General features: G+C 34.0%; 1 protein-coding gene across 2 annotated transcripts; it reads left to right on the plus strand.

The window, feature by feature from the left end:
• The first annotated feature begins 410 nt into the window (after positions 1–410).
• Positions 411–20,666, plus strand: LOC146531435 (uncharacterized). Of its 2 annotated transcripts, XM_085198003.1 has the most exons (18): positions 411–888; positions 1,010–1,244; positions 1,347–1,458; positions 1,840–1,967; positions 3,074–3,240; positions 3,695–3,785; positions 4,050–4,141; positions 4,532–4,603; positions 4,835–5,230; positions 5,589–5,638; positions 6,490–6,561; positions 6,964–7,025; positions 7,325–7,414; positions 7,545–7,796; positions 8,363–8,452; positions 8,929–9,099; positions 9,274–9,342; positions 17,703–20,666. In XM_085198003.1, exons 1-18 carry the CDS (start codon positions 723–725, stop codon positions 20,464–20,466), a joined length of 5,079 nt encoding a protein of 1,692 aa, XP_085054129.1. In that variant the 5' UTR covers positions 411–722; the 3' UTR covers positions 20,467–20,666. The 2 variants fall into 2 exon arrangements, with proteins under 2 accessions (XP_085054129.1, XP_085054130.1); XM_085198004.1 differs by lacking the exon at positions 4,835–5,230 and having other exon boundaries at positions 412–888.
• The last annotated feature ends 1,679 nt before the right edge of the window (positions 20,667–22,345 follow it).

Here is a 22,345-nt window from a genome sequence, read left to right on the forward strand (position 1 = left end):
ATGTAACTCTAATACCTGTTTGTAAAATTACTGTAATAGTCATGACTGCTGATTTCCTGTTATTAAATGTTGCCATTCTATTTCACCATCTACTAAGTACCTATGCGATAATTTTTATTTTATTATTAAGTCATTTTTGTATTTACTTAATTTTTTTTGATGATGACCTTAATGAAAATACATAATTTGTTAAATATTTATTATATATTGTATAAATTTGTACAACATAGTTATAAAACAAAATTATATACTAAAGTAAACATAAAATTATAAATAGATAATTAAAATTTATAATCGTAATATAAATATGGAATGCTTTATCTTTAATACGCCTCATCGTAAAAAAATAAAATAATATTTTACCTATACGTACTATATTTTTTACTTTATTATCTGCGAGTTGTAATTGACTGATTCTCGATTCTCATTTCTTCAGGTTTTTTAAATGGCGGTCTAAATGCAAGCGTTGGTGGAATTAAACAAAGTATTTTAGGCTAGTTTGCCTACATTAATTTAGATTGCAATAAATATATATAAAACTTGGATGAACAGTTCATTTGCAAATTAGGACATATAAAAAGATCCTTACTATATTATATGTAGTGTTAGTGTTATACTAGACAAAAAATTATCAGTTTATTGCTACATCAAAGTTGTATTTAAACACGTGAACATTATTTTGTCATGTTACATAAAATATTTATGTACTACTGTTTACGGAAATGTCTGTGCACTATAAGTTTAAAAGTGCATTGGATTATGACACCGTTACTTTCGATGGACTACACATTTCAGTAGGTGACTTGAAAGCTGCTATATCACAACAAAAACGAATTGGTAAAACTTCAGACTTCGATCTACAAATAACAAATGCTCAGACAAAAGAAGGTTGTTATAATTTATAAAAATTATTGAACTATTTTAAATATTTATGATTTAATAATTTTAACATATATATTTATACTTTGGCCTTTCAATAAACACTATAATACATATAATTATGTTTTAGTTTATGTGGATGATAATACATTAATTCCTAAAAACACATCACTCCTTGTTGCTCGAGTTCCACTCTCTCAACAACCTAAGAAACAGTGGGAAGGATCAAATAGTAACCAGTCATCACTTCAAAAAGATGTCTCGGTTAACAAAGGGCTGGCTGATTTATCTCGCATGGAAGGTAGCGAGCAGGATAAAATTAATGCTATGATATCACAATCTACATTTGATTATGATCCTAGCAAGTAAGTACAAACTCATATAGGAATAACCTTTTTTTAGTAAAGAGTACTTATGACAGTGAAAATATGTTTGGCTCTTACTGAAACAATCCTTTTTAATTTTAGCTATCAGAAAATTAGAGGTCAAAATCAAAGAGGAGCAGTCCCATCTAATTATATTTGCTACAAGTGCCAGAAAAAAGGCCATTGGATAAAAGACTGTCCAGCTGCAACTTCTGTAAGATTTGATTAGATATATAAAATATACAGCTTTTAATATATATTAGTGTGGTAACTGGCTGATTATTTTTCTAATAATTGAATGAGTTGGGGTTAGCTTAATAAGGCTGTTTTAATGCAGCATTAAAGTGTTTGACTGAGGGGATTAAATATATTTTCATTTCTTTGCTCAGCTAAGACGGCAAAATGTGGCAGAACTTGTCCTGACCTGAATACACAATATCTCTAAAGTTGAGTGTATAGTGGAGAAGAGGGTTGTAACATTAGGTACCTACCTACTCTCCTCCATGCTGCTTTCAATATGAAGCTAAAACTTCTAAAATCTATACATATATAAACAACTTTATAGCCTTAAAAATATAAGTTATCATACTTCTAGGGTGATCCTATAGAAATAAGACGGAGTACAGGGATACCTCGTAGTTTTATGGTTCCTGTGGATGGTCCTAAAGCCCCAGGAGCCATGATGACCCCAAGTGGAACATTTGCTGTTCCAGCTGTTGATCAGTGAGTACTTCTTATGTAGTATTTGCATAACAGCTCCAGTGTCACATTTTTCCTACATAGCAGAATAGAAAGGAACCAAGGATTAAGAGATTTTGTTTTTTTGAATGAATGTTTGTTTTCTTTCTCATAACTTTTGGACAAGTTACTGTGTGTGTGTGTCGAGTGGTGGAATTCATTTAATAGTTACAAGTGAACAAAGAAATGCTAAACAAACAAATACTTACACCTCCCATTGGGCTTTGCCAAAAAATCCAACCAAATTGTAGCATGGTAGGACAACATTTGACCATTGAGCCATTGAGCCACCCATAACCTAAAGCCATAAAATAAAGTCAATTTAAATATATAAATAGTCAATTACAAAATTGTCAAACACTGCTCTACAATGGCCTCAATTTTTAATAACTTTGGAAAAGATGGCACTTCATTATGCATTATAATTTATGGATTATTGTACTTTAACATCATATATTTGAATCTTGGAGCCATCATGACGCAGGGGCACAAAGGTGGGCTCAGGAGAATGAATGATTATTTATTAATATTTTCATTTAAAGAAACGAAAATATTGGACAGGCTTGAGTTCCATCACTCAGCATGCAATGCCTCAAAAATTAGTTAGAAAGTGGAGAATGGAGTGTCTTAATATTAGATTCCCTCTGCCTACCACGCTATATGCAGGATCCTTCGTGCCGACCGATTTAGATTTTTTTCAATCTTCACAATCAATTATTTATAGCCCCTCTATATAAAGTAGTATTAGATATAGAACATACTTCTTAGCAGAAACATTGTGTCTAACACAGCATGGTGCAAAAAAATAACTTTATGTAATATAAAAGTGTTCTATATTATTTTGAGGCCAATTGTGGCGGAGGGGCATAAAGTGTGACTGTAAAATCGACTAGTTGTGGGTTCGATTCCCACTCGAAGGGATGAAATATTTATTTAAATTGAGTTCTGCTACTCAACATGCAATGCCTCCAGAATTCGGCGAAAAGTGAGAAACGGAGTGTCTTAACACTAGGTTTTGCCTACTCTGCTGTGAGCGTGCGTGGGTACAGCGTGAGGCTGATTTCATTTTTTTTCTATCTAATTTGTTCCAGTGAGGCGTATTTAGCTTCTGAAAATGCAGGTGCAGCTGACACACCCACAAATGCACCTGTCGCACCCGAGCCCACCATCCCAGATGAGCTGATATGCAGTCTTTGCAGAGATCTGCTTACTGATGCTGTCATGATACCCTGCTGTGGAAACTCGTTTTGTGATGAATGTTAGTATTAAATACTGGTGAAAATAAAAAAAAAGTAAAATTAACAGGTTCTTAAAAACCCTGTCTGTCTAGGACTATTGTCAGTTAATTTCTAGAATATACTTTGAAGGTGGTAGTAAAATCATTTCAAATTTTGTATCAGTAGATCTCTCTACTGCTTGGATAGTGGAGGGGACCATATTTAAAGGCCTGCATTAGGTGTAGGCTGTTAAACCTACACTTCAGTTATAAATCCCAGACACTGCACTGAGCAACTTACTGTCACATACCCACACAGTATATTTAACATAACACATAGTATTAAAATTTCTTTTCATTAATACCTAAATGTTACATTATAATTATATTACATCAAATATTCTTAACTTCCATTGCATCTTTTAATTAGCAATAAAGAAATACATGAAGTATATAGTGAAGTTAAAATATTATATTATTTTAATGTTTATTTTAGGTATCAGAGGAGCTTTGCTGGAATCAGAGGATCATGAGTGTCCAGATTGCAGGGAGAAAGAAATTGCACCAACTACTTTAATACCTAACAGGTAATTTTGTATGTATATGTCTAGGTTGAACCTATAAACTTATAACACAAATAATGTTAAAAGCATTTTCGCTAATTCAGATTTTTTTAATAACAACCTTAATAATATTGGGGAAATATGTAACACTTATTGCAATATTTTTTTATACGGAATATTTATTATAGTAGGAGTGACACTACCAACATTTTTAATGTAATTTTAATTCTTTAAAAGGGCTTTATCGAAGAAAGAAAATTTTCATTTGAATTTGTTTATTTTTTTTAGGTTTTTAAGGAACTCTGTATCGGCGTTTCGTAACCAAACGGGATACAGCCGACGAACACCTCACCGACCGTCGGCCGCTCCTCCTGTTATAGGTAAGTGAACTTAAAATATATTTCATACAGTTTCAATGTGATAATAATGTAATAATAAGTTGTAATAGTCATAAAATTATAATTGAATTTTTTGTATTAAACAAATGTATTGCATACAATTTTTGACAGAATACAATTGTTAAATATGTGATACGACACTAGGTAGAACTGGTACTGATACTGACAAGCTGACTGAGATGTGACAAGCTTTAACAAGGAGTCAAACAAACTATGATATCTGTGTATCTGTTATTAATGAATGGCCCGTAACAATTATTACACTTTTGTATTATAATAAAAATGCAATTTATTTCATGACCATATTAAACTTTCAAGGGGTATCCTATTGTATATTGAAATTCTTGTAGACCTAATATTTATGTTTTTCAGAACCTTTGCCAGTTGCACAACCTCCACCTATCAATGGACAAATGCAACCGGTTCCGGGTCCTGCTAACAATGGTTAGTGTTACCATTTGTAAATGACTAATTTCAAGTAGATTAAATTATAGAGAGTAAAAATTATATACGTTTCAAAATGAGCGTTCTAACTGCAACTCCAGCACCTCATTGGGATTGTAATAACAAGATACATAAGTGTGTAAATTCAACTATTGTATATTTATCATAATATTATAATATATAACGATTGAAAGTGTGAAGTATGATTGGTGTGTAATGTGTGGCCTGCAGTCGATGCGCGCGCGTCGGGCAGCGGCCGCAACGAGCGCGACCGCGACCGCGACGCCCGCGACTACCGTGACCGCGGGCCGCGCGACCGCCGCTACGAGCGCGACGCGCGCGGGCGTGACGGGCGGGACACGCGTGAAGGCCGGGACGCGCGTGACGGACGGGACGAGCGTGACCGGCGTGGCGGGCGCAACGGACGCGACTCCCGCAAGGAGCGTGATGGCCGCCGCGCGGATGAGTCGGATGGATCAGCTGATGACAACATCACGGTGACGGTGCCGCCGGCGCACCGCGCGCCACACGTGCCTCATGCTCCCCACGGGCCTCATGTACCTCACGGGCCCAACGTGCCCCACGCGCCTCACGGGCCGCCTGTGCCTCACGGGCCCCAGCGCTACGGTATGCGCCGTCGTTACGTCGCTTCACTGCTTTGCATGCTGTAGTCAGATTGATGTGTTCAACCTCACAGGCATTATTTACTTGCATATTCCTAGTTTGTGTCTACACTTAAATGTACCGTATTTAGAAACACTGTGTGTTTATTTTGTGATGTCAAACGTACCATAAATGTTATATGCTTGTTTGTTGTAGTGGCTAAGACGGAATTGGTAGTATCTAAATTATGGACGCCATGTGACCTTTTAGTTATTATTCAACAATTTCCCAAAGGCGCTACTAAAGACAGCATGCACTAATTACATGACATTAATAATATTAAGGTGTCAATTTTTTTATCTTTTATTTTTCTTTGTTATAGGTCCTCCTCTTGGAATTAAGCCTCCTGGTATGGATGGTCCTCCTGTCAATGTAAGTGGTTTGTTAATTTTATTTGCGATAGGTTAAATTGTATTAACATAATCTATACTCATAATGAAATTGTAACTGATTAGTGTCTACATGGAAGATATATCAAAAAACTGGGGGCATTTATTAGTGTAATACAACCCATAATAATGATTTTTATTTTTTTTATCTGTTTTTGCGTTTATTCACGCTAATATTAACCGATTTTAAACACAGCTTTTACAAGTCTTTACAACAACGAGCTTTTCTTAACATTTTGCTTAGGTCCATTTTAGATGTTCTCAACAAAATATAGACAGATACAACAGGGCTTTTGAAAACTCAATATACAGAATATTAAATTTTCAATGGGATCAAAGGGTCTGATTTAAGGATGCTTTTAAGGTCGTTTTCATAAATAAGGACATGTCTTGACACTAGGTTTTTTTGCCTATCCTGTTTTAAGATTTAGGGAAATAATATAAAATTAGTTATTTTGCTTATCAATTTCATAAAACAACATAGAATATAGATAACAGATGAAACAATATACTTCGTAATCTAATAACATTATCATTATAAGGACAAAATCGCTCGCAACACCATATATCAAGAATCCAATTCAATTCAAGATAAAATCCATACATGGCAACTAAAGTTTGGGCCAGTTTTTGCAAGCAATTCATTATATTGACATAATTTTTTTATTTGTGAACAAATTGTAAAAAACAATCACTAAATGTTAAAGGAAGCTTGCCATAATACAATAGTGAAAATTGCATTTAAATCGGTTAAGCATAGCGCAGACAAACAGGCGAAACATTTTAAATGCATTATTTTGGATTCTATTATATTTTTTAATGTAAATGTTTTAGATGCCGAGGATCGATGAGCAGCGAGCGAGTACTCCTACTATTGACGAACGTAGGGATCCTATGTCTTCTCAAGTAAGTCATGAAACTTGAAAATAATGCATAGTCTAGGTGACAATAAAATATTATGATATACACAAGCTGGTGTGATTTTAATACAGTTTATAGCTCCGAGCACTTTCTGTAGCTTTTATACGAGGGAAGGTCCAAAAGTTTTTTTAGTTTCTTTTTTAAACTACACATTATGATTAGATATATATTTGATTTCTGTAATATATTTTTAAGCGACAACATTAAGGGCCTTCAGGCCGTCGTGGTCGCGTTCGACTTTGGAATGCGATGTTTATGGGTCCGATTCATACTCAACAAAGAATGAAGTATTTTCATTTCCTAACTTTGGTAAATTTTATATAAAAATACTTATGATACTGATTTTTATGTACTAAAGCCTAATTGAATGTTTCACATGGTCCTCAGGTACTATACAACCGCGGACCACCGCCATACATGCCAAACGTGCCTCCGCCCTCGCATTTTAAGTAAGTATTGGTTTTTTTTATTTACATATTTCAAAAATTAAAACAAAAAAAATTGGCGACAGTCAGAAACTACATAGTTACTGACAGTTTTCCAAATTTGTTTAGAACTGAATATTATTATTGTCATATATACCTATACCTGTCTACAGTATGCTTTATTTAAATTATAAATAGTTACAGATTCTACCTTGCTCGCTTAGCAATGCTTCTGAATTGATATATTTATAATAGCAAAATAAGTAATGATAGATATATTTAATTATTACATTAATGAAATAAAATTGCTTGTTATTTAACAGCCCAGGGTACGGGCGTCCTGGCACGTTCGAGCGTTTCCCACCCGAGTCCTTCCAACCACCCCCACCCGGTATCAAGGATTCACCTAGCGGGTAATTATACGAAAATAAGTAGCTATTAATGTTGTAATTTTAGATCTTTCAATTTATCTCCAAAAGTGTTTTTTGTAATTTGACAAGTTTAAAAAAAAATGTGTTATTATATTATGCGTTATTATTGTAGGCATGAAGATCCTTTGGAGGCTTTCAATAGGATGATTCGCGAGAAAGAGATGCGAGCGAAGAGGCGTGAGGAGCGACGTCGCGCCCACTCGGGCTCTCGCAGCCTGTCCCGCTCGCGCACGCCGCGTTCGCCCCGCTCGCCCCGCTCGCCTCGCTCTCAGCGTTCGGCTCGCTCGCAGCGCTCGCCTCGCTCGCCGCGTTCGCCGCGTGCGCGCCCCCGCAGTCGCGGCTCGAGCAGGATTAAATATTCTAGGTTGCGTTATTATTTTTATTATATCTGTATTTTGGAAAGCGACTACTGTGATGAAATCAAACACTTCAGGGCTCTTACGGAACTTATAATAGTTTCTAAAACAAACTACTGTTTAGCTTGTGCAATGCAACTTTTAATTTTATTTTGAAGTAGTAAATGGTTTGTCTATGCGTAACTGCGTAACACGAAATACAGGTATGGATAAACATCGTGAAATGAAAAAAAAAATGTCTTAACTGTTGAGGTATCTTGATTAATTTCTTTGGGTCTGAAATTGTTTACCCTATATGCTGTTCCCTTTAAATGAGCGCTGACGCTTTCACCTTGTATATTATATACAAGGTGGAAGCGTCAGCGGTCATCGGAACTGCTGTTTTAATTTTATAAATTATCTGTGTAAAGTTGCCAAATACGTGACAATACTTAGGTTTCAAAAATGTAATCAGCTGTGACCAGGTCTGGGTAAAATGGTTGGGCTTTATTTATATATAGTCCTTCATTTAATTATTGTAGTAGTTTTCTTAAAAATAATGACTCCAGCAATATGTTTATCTTTTCTACTATAGATCGCGGTCAGCATCGCGCGGTCGATTGCGTCGCTCCCCGTGGTCTCCTCGGCGACGTCGCACTCGCGAAAGGACGTTGTCGTTGACACGGTATGTGTTGTTGGCTTAATGCTGATAATATCATCAATGTAAACAAAGATTTAGATTTAATTAAAAACATATGTTTTAATTCCATTGTTTCCATTCCATTTAATATATTTATAGCGATCTACTGGTCGTGTTTCTTAGACAAATTAATGATTGAAAATAATTCCTAAATCAGTTGTAATAAGTAACTGTAGTAATAACTTATAATTGGAAAAAAATCCTACTCATAGTAATATAAATTTAAGCTAATATTATTAAAGCTGGAGAGTTTGTTTGATTGATAATTTTAAAATATTTTTTTTTGTATTGAAAAGCTCATTTAAGAAGGAAGACTATAGAATATATTGAATCACGTTAATAGTTTCCATGTAACCTACAGTGGGCTACACACTTGCAGTCAAGAGTTACCTTGAACACTTAAATATTTTCAGTTCACCACAAGTAAAATTGCTGATTCCAATTAGTAATTATGATTACAGGTCCCCGTCCCCGCGGCGCCGGCACCGCTCGCCTCTGCGCTATCGCTCTCCGCTTCGCTCGCCGCCGCGTTCTCCTCGCTCGCCGCCTCGCTCGCCGGTGCGCTCACCGCCGCGCCCGCTCATGTTGCTGCCGCTGCCCGCGCTGTCACCCCGCCCCATGTCGCCGCACAGGTACATGAACCTATCCCCCATATATATATATTTTAAGATATAAAGCCCGAACGGCACAGCTTCTGACATGAAAACTCGGCGTTCAGTACCGCCACTCAACCCGCAATGTCTTGAATTGGGAAATAGTGCTTAAATAAGTACATTTTTAATATTTAATATGTTTCTATTCCACAGATACCCAGGAGTGTACGACGAACTGTTATCACCGCCGCGCCGAAGCGTAGACCCGCCGCCAGGAGCCAGGTACGATAGTAACAGATTAACTAAGGAAACGCGTTGTTCGGTCCTTTACTCTATCAATGTGATTTCTTATAACATCGCACTATTAAAGTCATTCTAGTCCGTTGTCGGTAAATTAATATGAAATTTAGTTGAAAAAAAAAATGAACCGGTAAGTGTGAAGCGTATGACGTCATCATCTTGTGCGTATATCGAATCCATTTTGGTCGAGTTCCAGCTTGCATTGAAGATGTGGTGTGTTCCTGCTGAATTTTTGTTATAATTAAATAATTGTTGTAAATTGTAAGATTTTATATTTAAGAAAGACTGCGTTAGGAAGAATAAATACACCTAAAATATATTATTAATTATTATCTTTTTATTGTAATGTATTATTATTATGTACAAATTTATTTTCATAATACTATATAACATGATGTCGAGGGCATTGGCAAGGTAGTGTAGGTTTTTCATATCAGTATTATTGTAGCAACTGTTAAACTGTGTTTTTCAATAGAATTTATAACATTTTGCTTAAAATTCTACCTTTTGGTTGTTAGATTGAAAGATAAGAGAATATCTAAGGATATATTTTTAAATAAACATCTTGTTTTAAGCTTAATTTTATTTGTTTTTATTAAAGGCGGGTCAAGTCCCGCTACGTTAATTTTTTTATATATTTTCTATAATCCACGACTACGTTTCCATCCTAAATTTCGAATAAAACGTTTAAAAATTTGAAAAACATTAAATTTTATTTTCTTTGGATATCCATAAGTAGCCACGAATAGGTGACGTCCTTATATTGTTAGAAATTTTTACTATTCATTTTCTACATCCAGAATGATAATATGATTTTAAATAATACTGTTTGTATTATTACAATTGTATATTAAATTATATTTTTTTTTGTATTTAACTCCTATTGTTATGGTGCATTACAAAGTTGTCTATGTATATGTTCAAATTGTAGTTTTCATCTTTTTGCACAAATATAGATGTGTACCGTAAATATATTAAAGTTTGTGAAATGATGAATTGGTATTATACTAAATATTTTAATTATTTATTTGTTAATTCAAAAGTGCTTTCAATAGTTTATTTGAATAAAGAATATTTTGAATTTGAATTTGTTATGTAAATTGAGTTTACTAATACTGTAAAGGAGTTTTTGTGACATGTACAACTTTCAATTTTGTTATTATATGTAAAGTGATCTGAATAGCTCCTTGGTTATTTAAATATTAATTTATATGGTCACAAAAAGTTTTGTCGATAGTAATTTTTATACTAGCTTTTTAAACACATCAAACAACAGACACCTTATCTGTATTGGAGTGTTCTTTGACTGCTTTTACTTGCACGGAGAAAATTGCAAGCATTGCTTGGTGAAGCTTCACGTATGTCTGAAACACGAAAACGTCAATATAACAAAAACAATACTACAAACCTTTCACCTTAATTAAACAAGAAATAAAACTTTAATAAAAAAAGTAACAACGGAATAACGAAAATTAAACAATATCTGGAAACAGTTCTCTCGTATCAATAAGCAGATTTGTAAAAATGGCGAGTATAACTAACGTGACCAGACGTCCTCTTTTGAATGGGACTGTCCTGTTCACTGCCTCCGCAGTGACTGCAGAGTTGTTATTTCTCCTGACAGTGCAGCTTGGTATGTCCGAAGCCAAGACACTTTATGTACAGCATAAGAGGGGTTTGGTAAGCTACTGGTCTTCTTTGTAGGCCAATGTATAAAAATCCTAACTCAATGGCTGCCTTGTGAGCGCTAGAATGAACCGGATGACATTCCAGCGGGACAACCTGCTGGTCTCTGATCTTGGTCTTTCAAGACTTCCTTGCTTTGAGGCAATAAATACTCGATTATCTCTGCGTCTGTGTGATATGCTAAGACGTCCTTGATAATTAGTGGGTTGGTTGGTTTTTGCAACTTCCACTTTGAGGGCTTTTTGTGACTTTAACTTGTCCTGCACCAGCTTAAGATCTTCTTTGGTGTGACAACTGAGCTTGCTCCTGATTTTTTCGCGTCTATCGCAGCTACGATTCTCTTGATAATTGTATCGCCAGTATTTTGGAGGTCACTTGACGATACGATGAGCGTATGATTAGGCCGTGGACCACCACGACCACAAGGTTTGGAAGGTATTACAGCTAATTTGGCGTAAGTATGCCGTAACCCGTATGCCTTGTTTTTGAGGCACATCTTTTGCCAGAAGGCAAGCAGAAGCTAGGTCTAATTCCTCCTGGATTGACCTGATCTGTATGCTTTGCTTGTCTAGTCTTACTCAATCGTTCCATTTGAAGGCTTCTGCGGTTGTGGTTTATTGCTTAGTGTGTGTAGTATTCTCCTTATTTCCGTGAGTTCCATGAAGCATGCAGAACGGAAAAGCGGTGGGATCTGACGACATACCGATCCAAGCGTGAAAATCATTGGGCTCTCTTGGTGTGTTCATGCTTACTGACCTTTTTAACCATATCTTGAATACTGGAAGATGCCGCAGAGGGGAATGGGTAGGGGCAGTGTTCAAGATTGTGGTAGTTACAGGGGCATTAAGCTTATGAGTCATACCACATAGCTATTCCAGCGCATGATCGACCTCAGGCACCGCCAACAGTGTACTATCTCTGAGTCTCAATATGGATTTCAGCCGGGATCGGGCACTATGGAAGCCATTTTCGCCCTCAGAACTTTGATCGAGGCATACAGGGAAAAAAGGAGAGCTCTGCATGTGGTATTCTTAGATCTGCAGAAGGCCTTTGACTGTGTGCCTCGTCAGTGTGTCTGGTGGGCATTGCGATCCAAAGGGATCCCTGAGGCCTATATTGAGATTATCAGAGACATGTACCACGATTCCGCTTCTATGGAACGGAATAAAGGTGCATCTTGCTCCAAAAGAAAAAACTCCTAGTTTATATTGTGGACTTGCATTATATGTAAAATATATCTATGTATTTGTATGTCGTTTAAGGTCTAAAGTTTTATGATTTTGTAAGCCATTTATAAGTTACTCCTGCATTATAATCTGTTTCTTATTATCTATCTATATATATAAAATCGAAAGGTCACTCACTCATCACGAAATCTCAGAAACTACATGTGCTAGGAGTCTTAAATTTTGCATAGGAGTTACTTATAGGACGTAGGTACTCGCTAAGATGGGAATTTGCAATATTCGATTTCCAAGGGGTTGTTTTTGGGGTCGAAAGTTTGTATGAAACTTCGTTACTACAAATGCTAGTAGTCTCAAATTTTGCATAGACATCACTATGACGTAGTCATGGAGACAGAAATTAATAATAACATAGTTCACGCGGGTGTAACCGCGAGCGGGCTGCTAGTCTATCTATCTATATATATAAAAGGACTTGTCCTCACTGACTGAGGTAAGACGCACGCACAGCCGTAACCGCTCATAGTAGAAACGTGAAATTTGGACAGATGTTTCCTTTTGTAATCTGGACATCCGCTAAGAAGGGATTTTGAAAAATTTTAACCCTAAAAGGGCGAAATAGGGGTTGAAAGTTTGTATGGAAAAAAAATTAAATCGGCACCGATTTTTATAAAATTTTAAATCTAGATTTTTAAAAGTATTTAATTGAACACGTGTTTCCTAGAATTCTCCCCCTAAGGGTGAAAATAAGGGGTTGAAAGTTTGTATAGATTTTTTTTAAAATCGCCACCGATTATTATAAAATTAGAAATTTAGAGTCTTAAAAATATTTAATTGAACACACGTTTCGTGGTTTATTAGAATTCACCCCTAAATAAGCAAGCGAAGCTGCGCGCGTCCGCTAGTCTATTATAATCAATTTTCTTATTATTCGTTATCATTAAAAAAAAAATTTTTTATTAGCTTCACGCTGTATCCCGCACACAGCAGGGTAGGCAGAGGGAACGTAGAGTTAAGACACTCCGTGCTCCACTTTCAGCCGATTTCTGAAGGCATTGCGTTTGGCGCAACCCAACGCTGCTCTTTGCCTCGACAACAGAGCGAAGAATTAAAAATTTAAATGTAAATAAATATTTCATTTCCTTGAGTGGGGATCGAATCCACAATCGTCGCGTTACAGTCAGACCTTTGTGCCGCTGCGCCACGACGATCAATAAATAAATTAATATATTATTATAAAATTTATTGTGATATTACAGAGTTCATCATTCATTCATCATCATCATTAATTACATTCATATATTTTTATTTTGTTTCATTTTGATAGGTTTATATACCACATTGTTAATTATTTTTAAACATATCTATATGTCGCATTTAATGATGTATAGGATTTTCATTATAAATATAATAGAAGACAAGCGTTTCTTGTAAAAAAAGACTGATTGTTTATAAGTGTATATTAGACATTGTGAAAATAAAGTGTAAAACACAATTTTTAAAAACATTTATATATTATTTAATCATTTAAGATGACTTTAATATGTTTCTTGTGGCATGTATCAAAAGTTTTGATCATAAAAAAAATATTGTTATTTTTTGAAATGTTGACACTGCTATTTTCTTTATTTTGTGATAAAGATACTAGGGCTTTTTGTTACTAGATATATTTTGTTTTCCATTTAAAGTATTAAAATAAATTTGTTATTATGAATTCATATTGTATACAATCTATTTAAGGTACTATAATTTAAGCTACTTAAAAACTTTACATTGTCATATTTTTTGTATTAGTTACTGCTTAGACCTATAAATAACCTGTTAGTTGTTATATACTTGTGGATCTAAATTTCTCAATTGCAATAAAATAATTTTTGATAATACGACCAGTATTCAAAAGAGATTGTAGAAAATTAAAAATGTCATGTTTTATGTAAACCTTTGATTGGATTTTTGCTGTAGCGTAAGTATTTTTATATGTTAAAATCATATAAAATACTTACGTTGTACGTAATACGTTATTGAGTTGATTTTAACATATAAGTATTTTTATATGTTAAATCATATAAAATACTTACGTTACAACAAAAGTCTAAACTACAAAAATGCGTAAAGTATCCGTAAATGTTATTATACAAGAAAGGTGCACATTAAGAGAAGTAATATTTATATTATACACTAGTGGGCTCGTGCGGGGCTACGCCCGCTTGAAATAGAAATATTAATAAAGAAATTGTAAACTAAAGATTCAGTCAATTCAGTAAAACAATTGTATATGATAACCTCCTTTTCTTACAGAAGTCGGTTAAAAATAACTGTTATGGCAATTAGCAAATTTGTCGAACTAAGTGCTTTTAATTGAGTTTACTTTTTTATTTATGAACCGATTCTAATAAAATAAACCCTATTTATATTGTTTTCGGAAGCTTGCCTGAATCCAATAGTGAAAACCGCATCTAAATCGGTTAAGCCGATTCTGAGATTAGTGGTTACAAACGCACAGACAAACAGACAAAAATTTTAAAAATCATTGTTTTGGGTTCTATTACGTTAATAAAGGTTCCCAATAATATATTTTTTAAATATGTTCTAAGTACAGACACCGACCCTCTTACGATTTTATTATAAGTATACATTATATTCATCACGATTTATTAAAAAAATATTCTCAGTTGGACATTATTTGTAATAAAAATGTATACTATTAATTATTTTATTGTATATTAATGTGAAAATCACTATTCTTTTTTTATTATTTCATTATTATCACATATGGTCCGTAACTTTTTTATCCCATACATTTGTTTACAAACCACAAAGCAGGGCACTACAACTATCAGATCCGAATTAAAAAACTGTCTGTTATCGTGACAACCGAATCTGTTTCGGATAATTTCAGATCTGGGCGGAGGCGTCTTAAGGCTAGGCCTCTGTGGAACAGGGAGCCTAGTCTTAAAATATTCTGTTCCCCCACTTTGCGCCAAGTTCTAGAGACATTGTTTGTCGCGTTGTGTAACGCCGCGCGCTTTGCCTCTTACCATAGCGAAGAAATTAAAATATTAGATATTTCAATTCCTCGAGTAGAAATCGAACCTATAATCTGTCGTGCTTACAGTCGCACGCTTTTGTCTCTGCACTATGAAAAAGCGATGTAGTGTAGTACCTATTCTTATATCCATATCCGTATCTAGTTCTTAAGTGTCCCATCCGTAACATTTCTGCGGCATAGACATAGTTTTTATCTGACTTTGTTTATATTTTGAATTAGCACTACGTATGAGGGAAACAAAGGGTAATTTTAACACTGTAAAAGGTAAAATATTGTATAATTTTTCCAAAATTATTTTAAATATAAATTTACCAATATTTTTTTTTATGTTTGTAAATTTGAGTTATATGTAAAAGTACCTATTTTTATTTTAAAGTCGCATACCTAAACATTTAAGTTTAGCTCTGAAATTTCATACAACAATGCAATATTGAGAAATGTATTTTATTTTAAAAATTTAAAATCAAAATTACCTAGTTCTAGGTTTGCATTATAATGTTTAAATACTGTCGTTAATTATTATTTTTATTTATTATGCCATGTGAATTAAAGAAAAATTGTAATGAAAATATTTATAATATACTAAATATTATTTGAATAGTTAAGTATCACATTTTTTGTGACTTGTTTAATGAAGAGGTTTAATGATATCGATGTAATTATATTTGCCGTAATGTAAATAAAATATGTTAATAGAACTGAAAGTTCTCTAAAAAGAATTAAAATTTATAAATTACCATTTTTATAGCTTATTTAATTCTACGTTTTCTGTAGTCACCCACTTGGATATCACGCTGATTTACTTGAGACCATCGCAAACGGACAATAAAATTTATAGGAGACCTTATCAGTTTCTTCCATGTAAAATACGACTTTTAAAATGCAAGCTTAATTAAACATAACGAATATCTTATTAGCAGACTTATACAAAGGTCAACAACGCACCTGTAGCTCTCTGGTGTTGCACGGGGTCGTGGGCGGCGGTGATCACTTGCCGTCAGGTGTCATGGAAAAGACAATTTTCCATAAAAAACAATTGGATGTGTTTTTCAGTCTGTATTTTTACGTTTACTTATTCTTTTTTAATTAGTTTATTGAAAAAATAAATAAACTTTCTTATTACATATATCTATGATATAATCTAGATATATATAACCCAACGTGAAACGTTTGGTATTTCTATTTCTAGTGTGAAGTCCTCATCCCCATCGCTTTTAAGAATATTACAGTCAAACGAGAAGCGTAGTTTGGTATATCCCATTTTTATAGCATTACTTATTAGTTATTATTCTGTGTTTGTGACCACTGAAACTACGTAAACATTTATTGATAAACTTAATTTTTTCCCAAAGAACTTTTAATTTAATCTACATTTTAGTTACATTGACTTAAATATAAAAACATCAATATGATTAAACTTCTTCATTTTATGAATAGTTGATGTTTCGGATTTTAATCTATTCTGTTTGTTATACGTAAATTTTCTTTCGAGATTAACATGAGAAAATATATTTTAAAAGAAACTCAAGCCGATAAAATTGTGTATCATTTTGTTTTATATATGTTTAGAAACCCGACGTTCCGAACACTTCAGTAAGTAGTCAATGGTCACGAGAAAACTGAGGTGGTATACGTCTGGCAGTTGACACAATTATTATATAAAACTACCGCCGAATCTTGCAGAATGCGCCGACTACCTTTCTTTCTGTTGTGGTGGGTTTGAACCATCGCCATCTCAAATCTTCCTTTGACCACAGACTACTGTAATAATGTTAGCATTCTATAGTCTAAAGACAAAAATTTTTTGTTTGTTTATTAGTTAAGTTGATTTGAACGCACAGTATTAATTTGAACTGCGTTTGTGTTAATTTGATAATTGGCAACAAAAAGTATATTTCCATAATATAGAACATATACGTATATTTATGTCTTAATTGTATTGTTATGAAATACTGTTTTTGTGTTTGTGATTATATTTTTTCTCTATCATTTAAATCAAAGAAATATATTTTAAATAAATATTAATCTTGTTTTTATTTTAACTTCACATAAAATATACTTAATATTGTATTATTCTATTGATTTTTTACTAAACGAGACATGTTCAACAAAATCAACAATTGCGAAAGTCTAAAGTCTTGTTGTATATTAAAACGTACAGTTTGTTAACTAAACGTGCATATATTATAATAAAATATGTGCACTTGGTTACATTCTATTTCTTCCATATTTTACTAATATAAAAATGTTTTTATAACAATCTTAGCAACATCTTTCAACAAATATACAACGAACTTTTCCAAAAATCAATTCATTAAATCTAAAGAAGAATAATCTAAAATTATGATATTCCTTGGCAAATTTTTCTCATATATTACTTAAGTGATTTGAAATCTCAAGTAATAAATATTTTTTTATTTCAGATATCCGCCTAGAAATAATGGTCCACCGCCTGGATATCCTCCGATCGGTAAACCGGTGCCTCCGTTAATTCCTCCACAAAACGAGCCTCCCCCAGGATATAGGGGACGTTTTGATGGTCCACCCTTTGAAGATATCCCTCCTGGCGTCGAACCACCTGTTCCAGGATTTGAAAATTCTCCATTTGAGAAACCAGGTTTTGGCCTTGCTGGTCCGATGGAGCGGGACAGATTACTTCCATCAAATTTTAGGGACCCTTACCGAGCACCTTATGGTGAAGGACCTCCTGTGTATAGAGATGTTGCTGGCATACCCCCAGTTCAAAATGAAATTCCCCCTCATTTGGTTGATCATCCTCAGCGTTTTAGAGATAATAATTTTAGACCACCAGGACACGCTTTTCGGGATCAAGGTCCTGTGCCTTTCAGAGATGTACAATCATTTAGAGAAACAGGTCTTCAACAACCTTATCGCGATAACAACTTTAGAAATGGACCACCTCCTCTATTTCGGGATAACAATTATAGAAATAATATGTTCAGAGAAGGTAATTTCCGTGATACTATGCCTCATAATTTTCGAGATGCTGGCATACCATTCAGAGCTCCTAGCGCCGAAATCAGGGACCCTAATGCGGCACCTTATAATGATCCTAACTTTAGAGATGGATACCGCGAAGAAGTTAATCCTAATCGAGATATGCGTTCCGGCTATAGGTCCAATACCCGAAATCGCCCCGGTTCTAGACGAAATCCTAATGCAGAACATGAAAGGCATAGAGATGGTAGAGACCGAGATCGTTTTAATGATAATCGAGATCAAACTGATAGAAATGAAAGATCACGAGATGTTGAGAAACGAGCTGGTTTTGAAAAAGGTCGTGAAACAAGGGAGGATCGTGTTCGGGACTACGAAAGAAATAGAGACGAGAAGGAAAGGGAAAATCGAGGCCACGATAAATCATCACCAGACAAAAAATTGCGGACTTCTCCTAAACGTGGCCGTGAACCACGTGAAAGAAAGCGTAGCGAGTCTAGAGGACGATCTCGTGATCGTGACCATAGGAGAGAAAAGAAAGATGAAAGAGCTCGTGATAAGTCTTCAGCAGATAGGAGTCGCGAACATAAGGAAAAAGATAAGAAAATTAAAGATAGAAAGAAGAAAAAGAGGGAGAAAGAAAAGGACATAGAAAAGAAGAAAAAACGTGATAAGAAAGATAAAAAAGAAAAAGATGGTATTAAAAAGGAAGATGATGATGCTGAAAAATCTGATGTTAAGCTAAATATTAAAGAGGAAATTAACGAAGATGCTAATGACAAAACAAGTAATCAAACAGAGCATGAAATCCAGAAACTTGATAACTCAAATGTTGAGGCCCCTAAATGCAAAGAGTCTCAAGAAGTTCAAGATGATCTATATGGTGGTGAAGAAGCTGAGGCTGTAGATAAGGAAATTATACAAAATTATGTTAAAAACGAAGAAAACCAAGATATTATCGAGCCAAAAACTCTTGATAGTAATAAAGAAGAACCTTTTGATGGAATAGAACTTCAACCTGCCTCCGATGAACTAGAAGCTGATATTGAAGTAGCTAGTAACAATAAAGAAATGTTAGCGCCTTTACCAGCTTTATCAAAATGGGAAGTAGATGATGACAATGTGGAAAAAACTAAGGAACCTGGTGAAATAACATCTCCTGAAGAAGAAGAAGATAGCACCAAAGTAACTTCAGAAGTATTGAAACGCGCTGAAAATGCAATTTTTGCAAAAGCAATTAATTCTTTGAGACCAATTGAAATTAAAAAAATTAGTAGTGATCGCATCAAGCTTTATGGCGATGAGGGACAACAGAAAAATTCTGTAAATAATATACAAATAACGGTACCAATAACAGACCAAGAGCAAAGGATGGTTGACTTAAATGATAGAAAAAGACGCTATTCTAAAACTCCTCCTCCACGTTTATCTGTTAAAGAAAGGCTTGGTGGAAAAGTTGATGACACTCGTAGAAGTAGGGAGCCTAGAATTGTTCAAAGTACTGTTGAAAGGGTCAAATCTCGGTCTAAAACTCCTAAAAAAGAACAGACAAGTTACCGCCGTGTAATAGTGGAAAAGGATAGAAGTAGAAAACCTGAACAAATGAACAGAATAGAGATTTCAAAGTCAGAACGTCATAATCCTATCGATGGCTCTAAATCTGATCAAACTTTTAATGGAAATGAATTTAAAAAAAAAGAGTTTTTGAAGCCCAAGGATGAAAAAAAATGTTTTGGAGACGAAAAAAAGGTTGGTCAAGAAAAAAATATAACAGAGAGAAAAAAATCTCATGAAAGGGAGAGAAAAAAATCGATATTAGACGAGGCACACTTTGAGCCAGATTATGATGAAAATGTAGAGTCTGATAATGAAACAAAAGAGGAATCTAAGAAACGCGAAAGATCTCAGGAGACTTCACCTGCTGGGCCAAGTGATTCTAAGAAAGTTAAACTTGAGGAAACAATAAAATTGGATTTAGCAAATGTTAAAAAGAAGCCTGAATCAGATAGCGAATCTTCTAGCGATTCCGAGTATTCTTCGTCATCTTCCTCGTCGGATGCTCGCAAGAGGAAGAAGAAGAAGAAGCGAAACAAAAAGAAGAAAAAGCGCGCCGCTAGCGACAGCGATAGCGATTCAGACTCCAGCTCCGATGATCATAAGAAAAAGAAGAAGAAACGTAAGCATAAGAAAAAATCTAGCAAGAAGAAGAAGAAGTATAAACATAAGTAATTAATTTATGAAGGTAACTATAAAATATATACATATGCGTTGTCGTGTTTTGTTTGCATTCGCTTTGTAACTCTTACCCTAATATGTTGTAGGTATAATGAAATACATAATGTAGGAAGGGGAATTTTATTGTTCTAAACATTTCAAATACGAATAATCGTAATATTAGTCAGGTTTTACCTAATAAACTCAAATTTTAATATTTGCGTTTTATTTCTTGACATTTCCTGTTTTTTATGCATTTAATTAATATTATAGGATAAAAATATTTAAATTATCTATCTATATCAGGGCTTCTTAAACTTTTGTCATTCACGACCCCATTTATGATTGCGAGTTTCTTAACGACCCCCCATACAAATATAAAAGAAAAATAAATTAATATTTTTTGATAATTTATTTATGAGGTAACAATATACATATACATATGAAAATATATAGTTTTAGAATTAGTTTTGAAACATACAAAAATCTAAAATTAAAAATTGCACAAAAAATTATAAAATTTTATTTATTATAGTTTCAAAAATAAAAGTGGATTCTGACCGTCGTAATTCGCTCGAATATATTCAAATAGTTGCGTGGTAAGTATTAAATTAAAATATAAGTAAGAAATTTAATGAGATGGATGCGCCTGTTTTTTATTGCATAACAAATCAAATCTTGGTGGAATGTTTGAAACTGCTGGACGTAAGACCTCTTCAACATTTTTTAGCACTGAACGATATTGGGGTTTAATATGTGTTAAAGCTGAGAAAGTAACTTCACATAAATATGTGGTGTTGAATGGCAGAAGTACATTTAACGCCATATCAGCGATTGTGGGAAATTCAGTTCTAGTTCCGATCCAGAATTCAGTCAAGGGCTTTTTTTGAAATTGTAGTTTTAAGTTTGAGTCACTCGAAAGCTCAGCAAATTCCTCTTGAGCTTTAAGTGGCAGGTGATCAATCTCACTTAAGCCAATCCAAAACGGCTTTTGAATCCAAACTATTTTTTGGAAATCAATATTTAATATAAAATATGTACGGAACTGTATTTCTAGCGCTTTTAAGTGATCTACAATAATTTTTGCAATAAAAGATTTACAATGAATTTTCTCGATTATAAAATTGTTGACACGCGGCGCGCGGTTTGTTCTACATGCATGATACCGACAAACGCACTAACAATGTATAGCCACAGTATAATAATAGCGATCATCAATAGTTTACTGCTGTCGGTGGAGATAACTCAAAACCTTTAACAAATGCGCGTGTTTAGACGCTGCAAGTCCACTGTATTCCGCCAACTCTAGTGATGTTATAAAATGGTATATATAAATATTTGACATTAAAATCTCTCGCGACCCACGAATATAGATTCTATATAAATAATGAAATATATTTTAGGTATATATTAAAATGTTTAGAGAACATTAAAATTTTTATGCGAGATTTAATTCCAATGTTCATAAATTTATATTTCAGTGTTTTCCTTGATCTCTTAAAAAATACAAAATAGTTTTGTTATACTTTTTAAAAATAAATATAATTAAACTCTTCATTCCATCGTGAACGAAGTAGTGAAGAAACCAGTACAGATATCTGTGATAAACGAGACACTAAAGTATGTGGAGAAAAAAAAGTGTACTGCGAATGGTTGCAAATATATCAGATCCGGCTTCTTAGTCGTTAATTACAACTAATATTTTTTTTTTGATGATTAGGGGAAATTCGGGCAAAGCGGACATCCTAACCTTGTGATAGACTATGGAATGTGATTTAATAGACTTAGATATAAGATAGTGACAGAAGCAGTCTTTATTAATGTTTTTAATATTATTAACAAAAAAATTATAACCTTAAAACTTTGCTCAAAAGTTTAAATTAAATTGCAACCG

Source organism: Heliconius melpomene, chromosome 15 (genome assembly GCF_056956725.1).
Source record: "Heliconius melpomene rosina isolate 202511_hmr_F chromosome 15, ASM5695672v1, whole genome shotgun sequence".
NCBI classification, from domain to species: Eukaryota; Metazoa; Arthropoda; class Insecta; order Lepidoptera; family Nymphalidae; genus Heliconius; species Heliconius melpomene.

What these genes read in the sequence shown, in the direction of transcription:
- LOC146531435 (XM_085198003.1), top strand. Translation starts at nt 723, where the DNA reads ATGTCTGTGCACTATAAGTTTAAAAGTGCATTGGATTATGACACCGTT. An exon ending in TTTGATTATGATCCTAGCAA is followed by an intron (nt 1,245 to 1,346) that starts GTAAGTACAAAC and finishes TTTTAATTTTAG; the next exon opens with CTATCAGAAAATTAGAGGTC. An exon ending in GGCCGCTCCTCCTGTTATAG is followed by an intron (nt 4,142 to 4,531) that starts GTAAGTGAACTT and finishes TATGTTTTTCAG; the next exon opens with AACCTTTGCCAGTTGCACAA.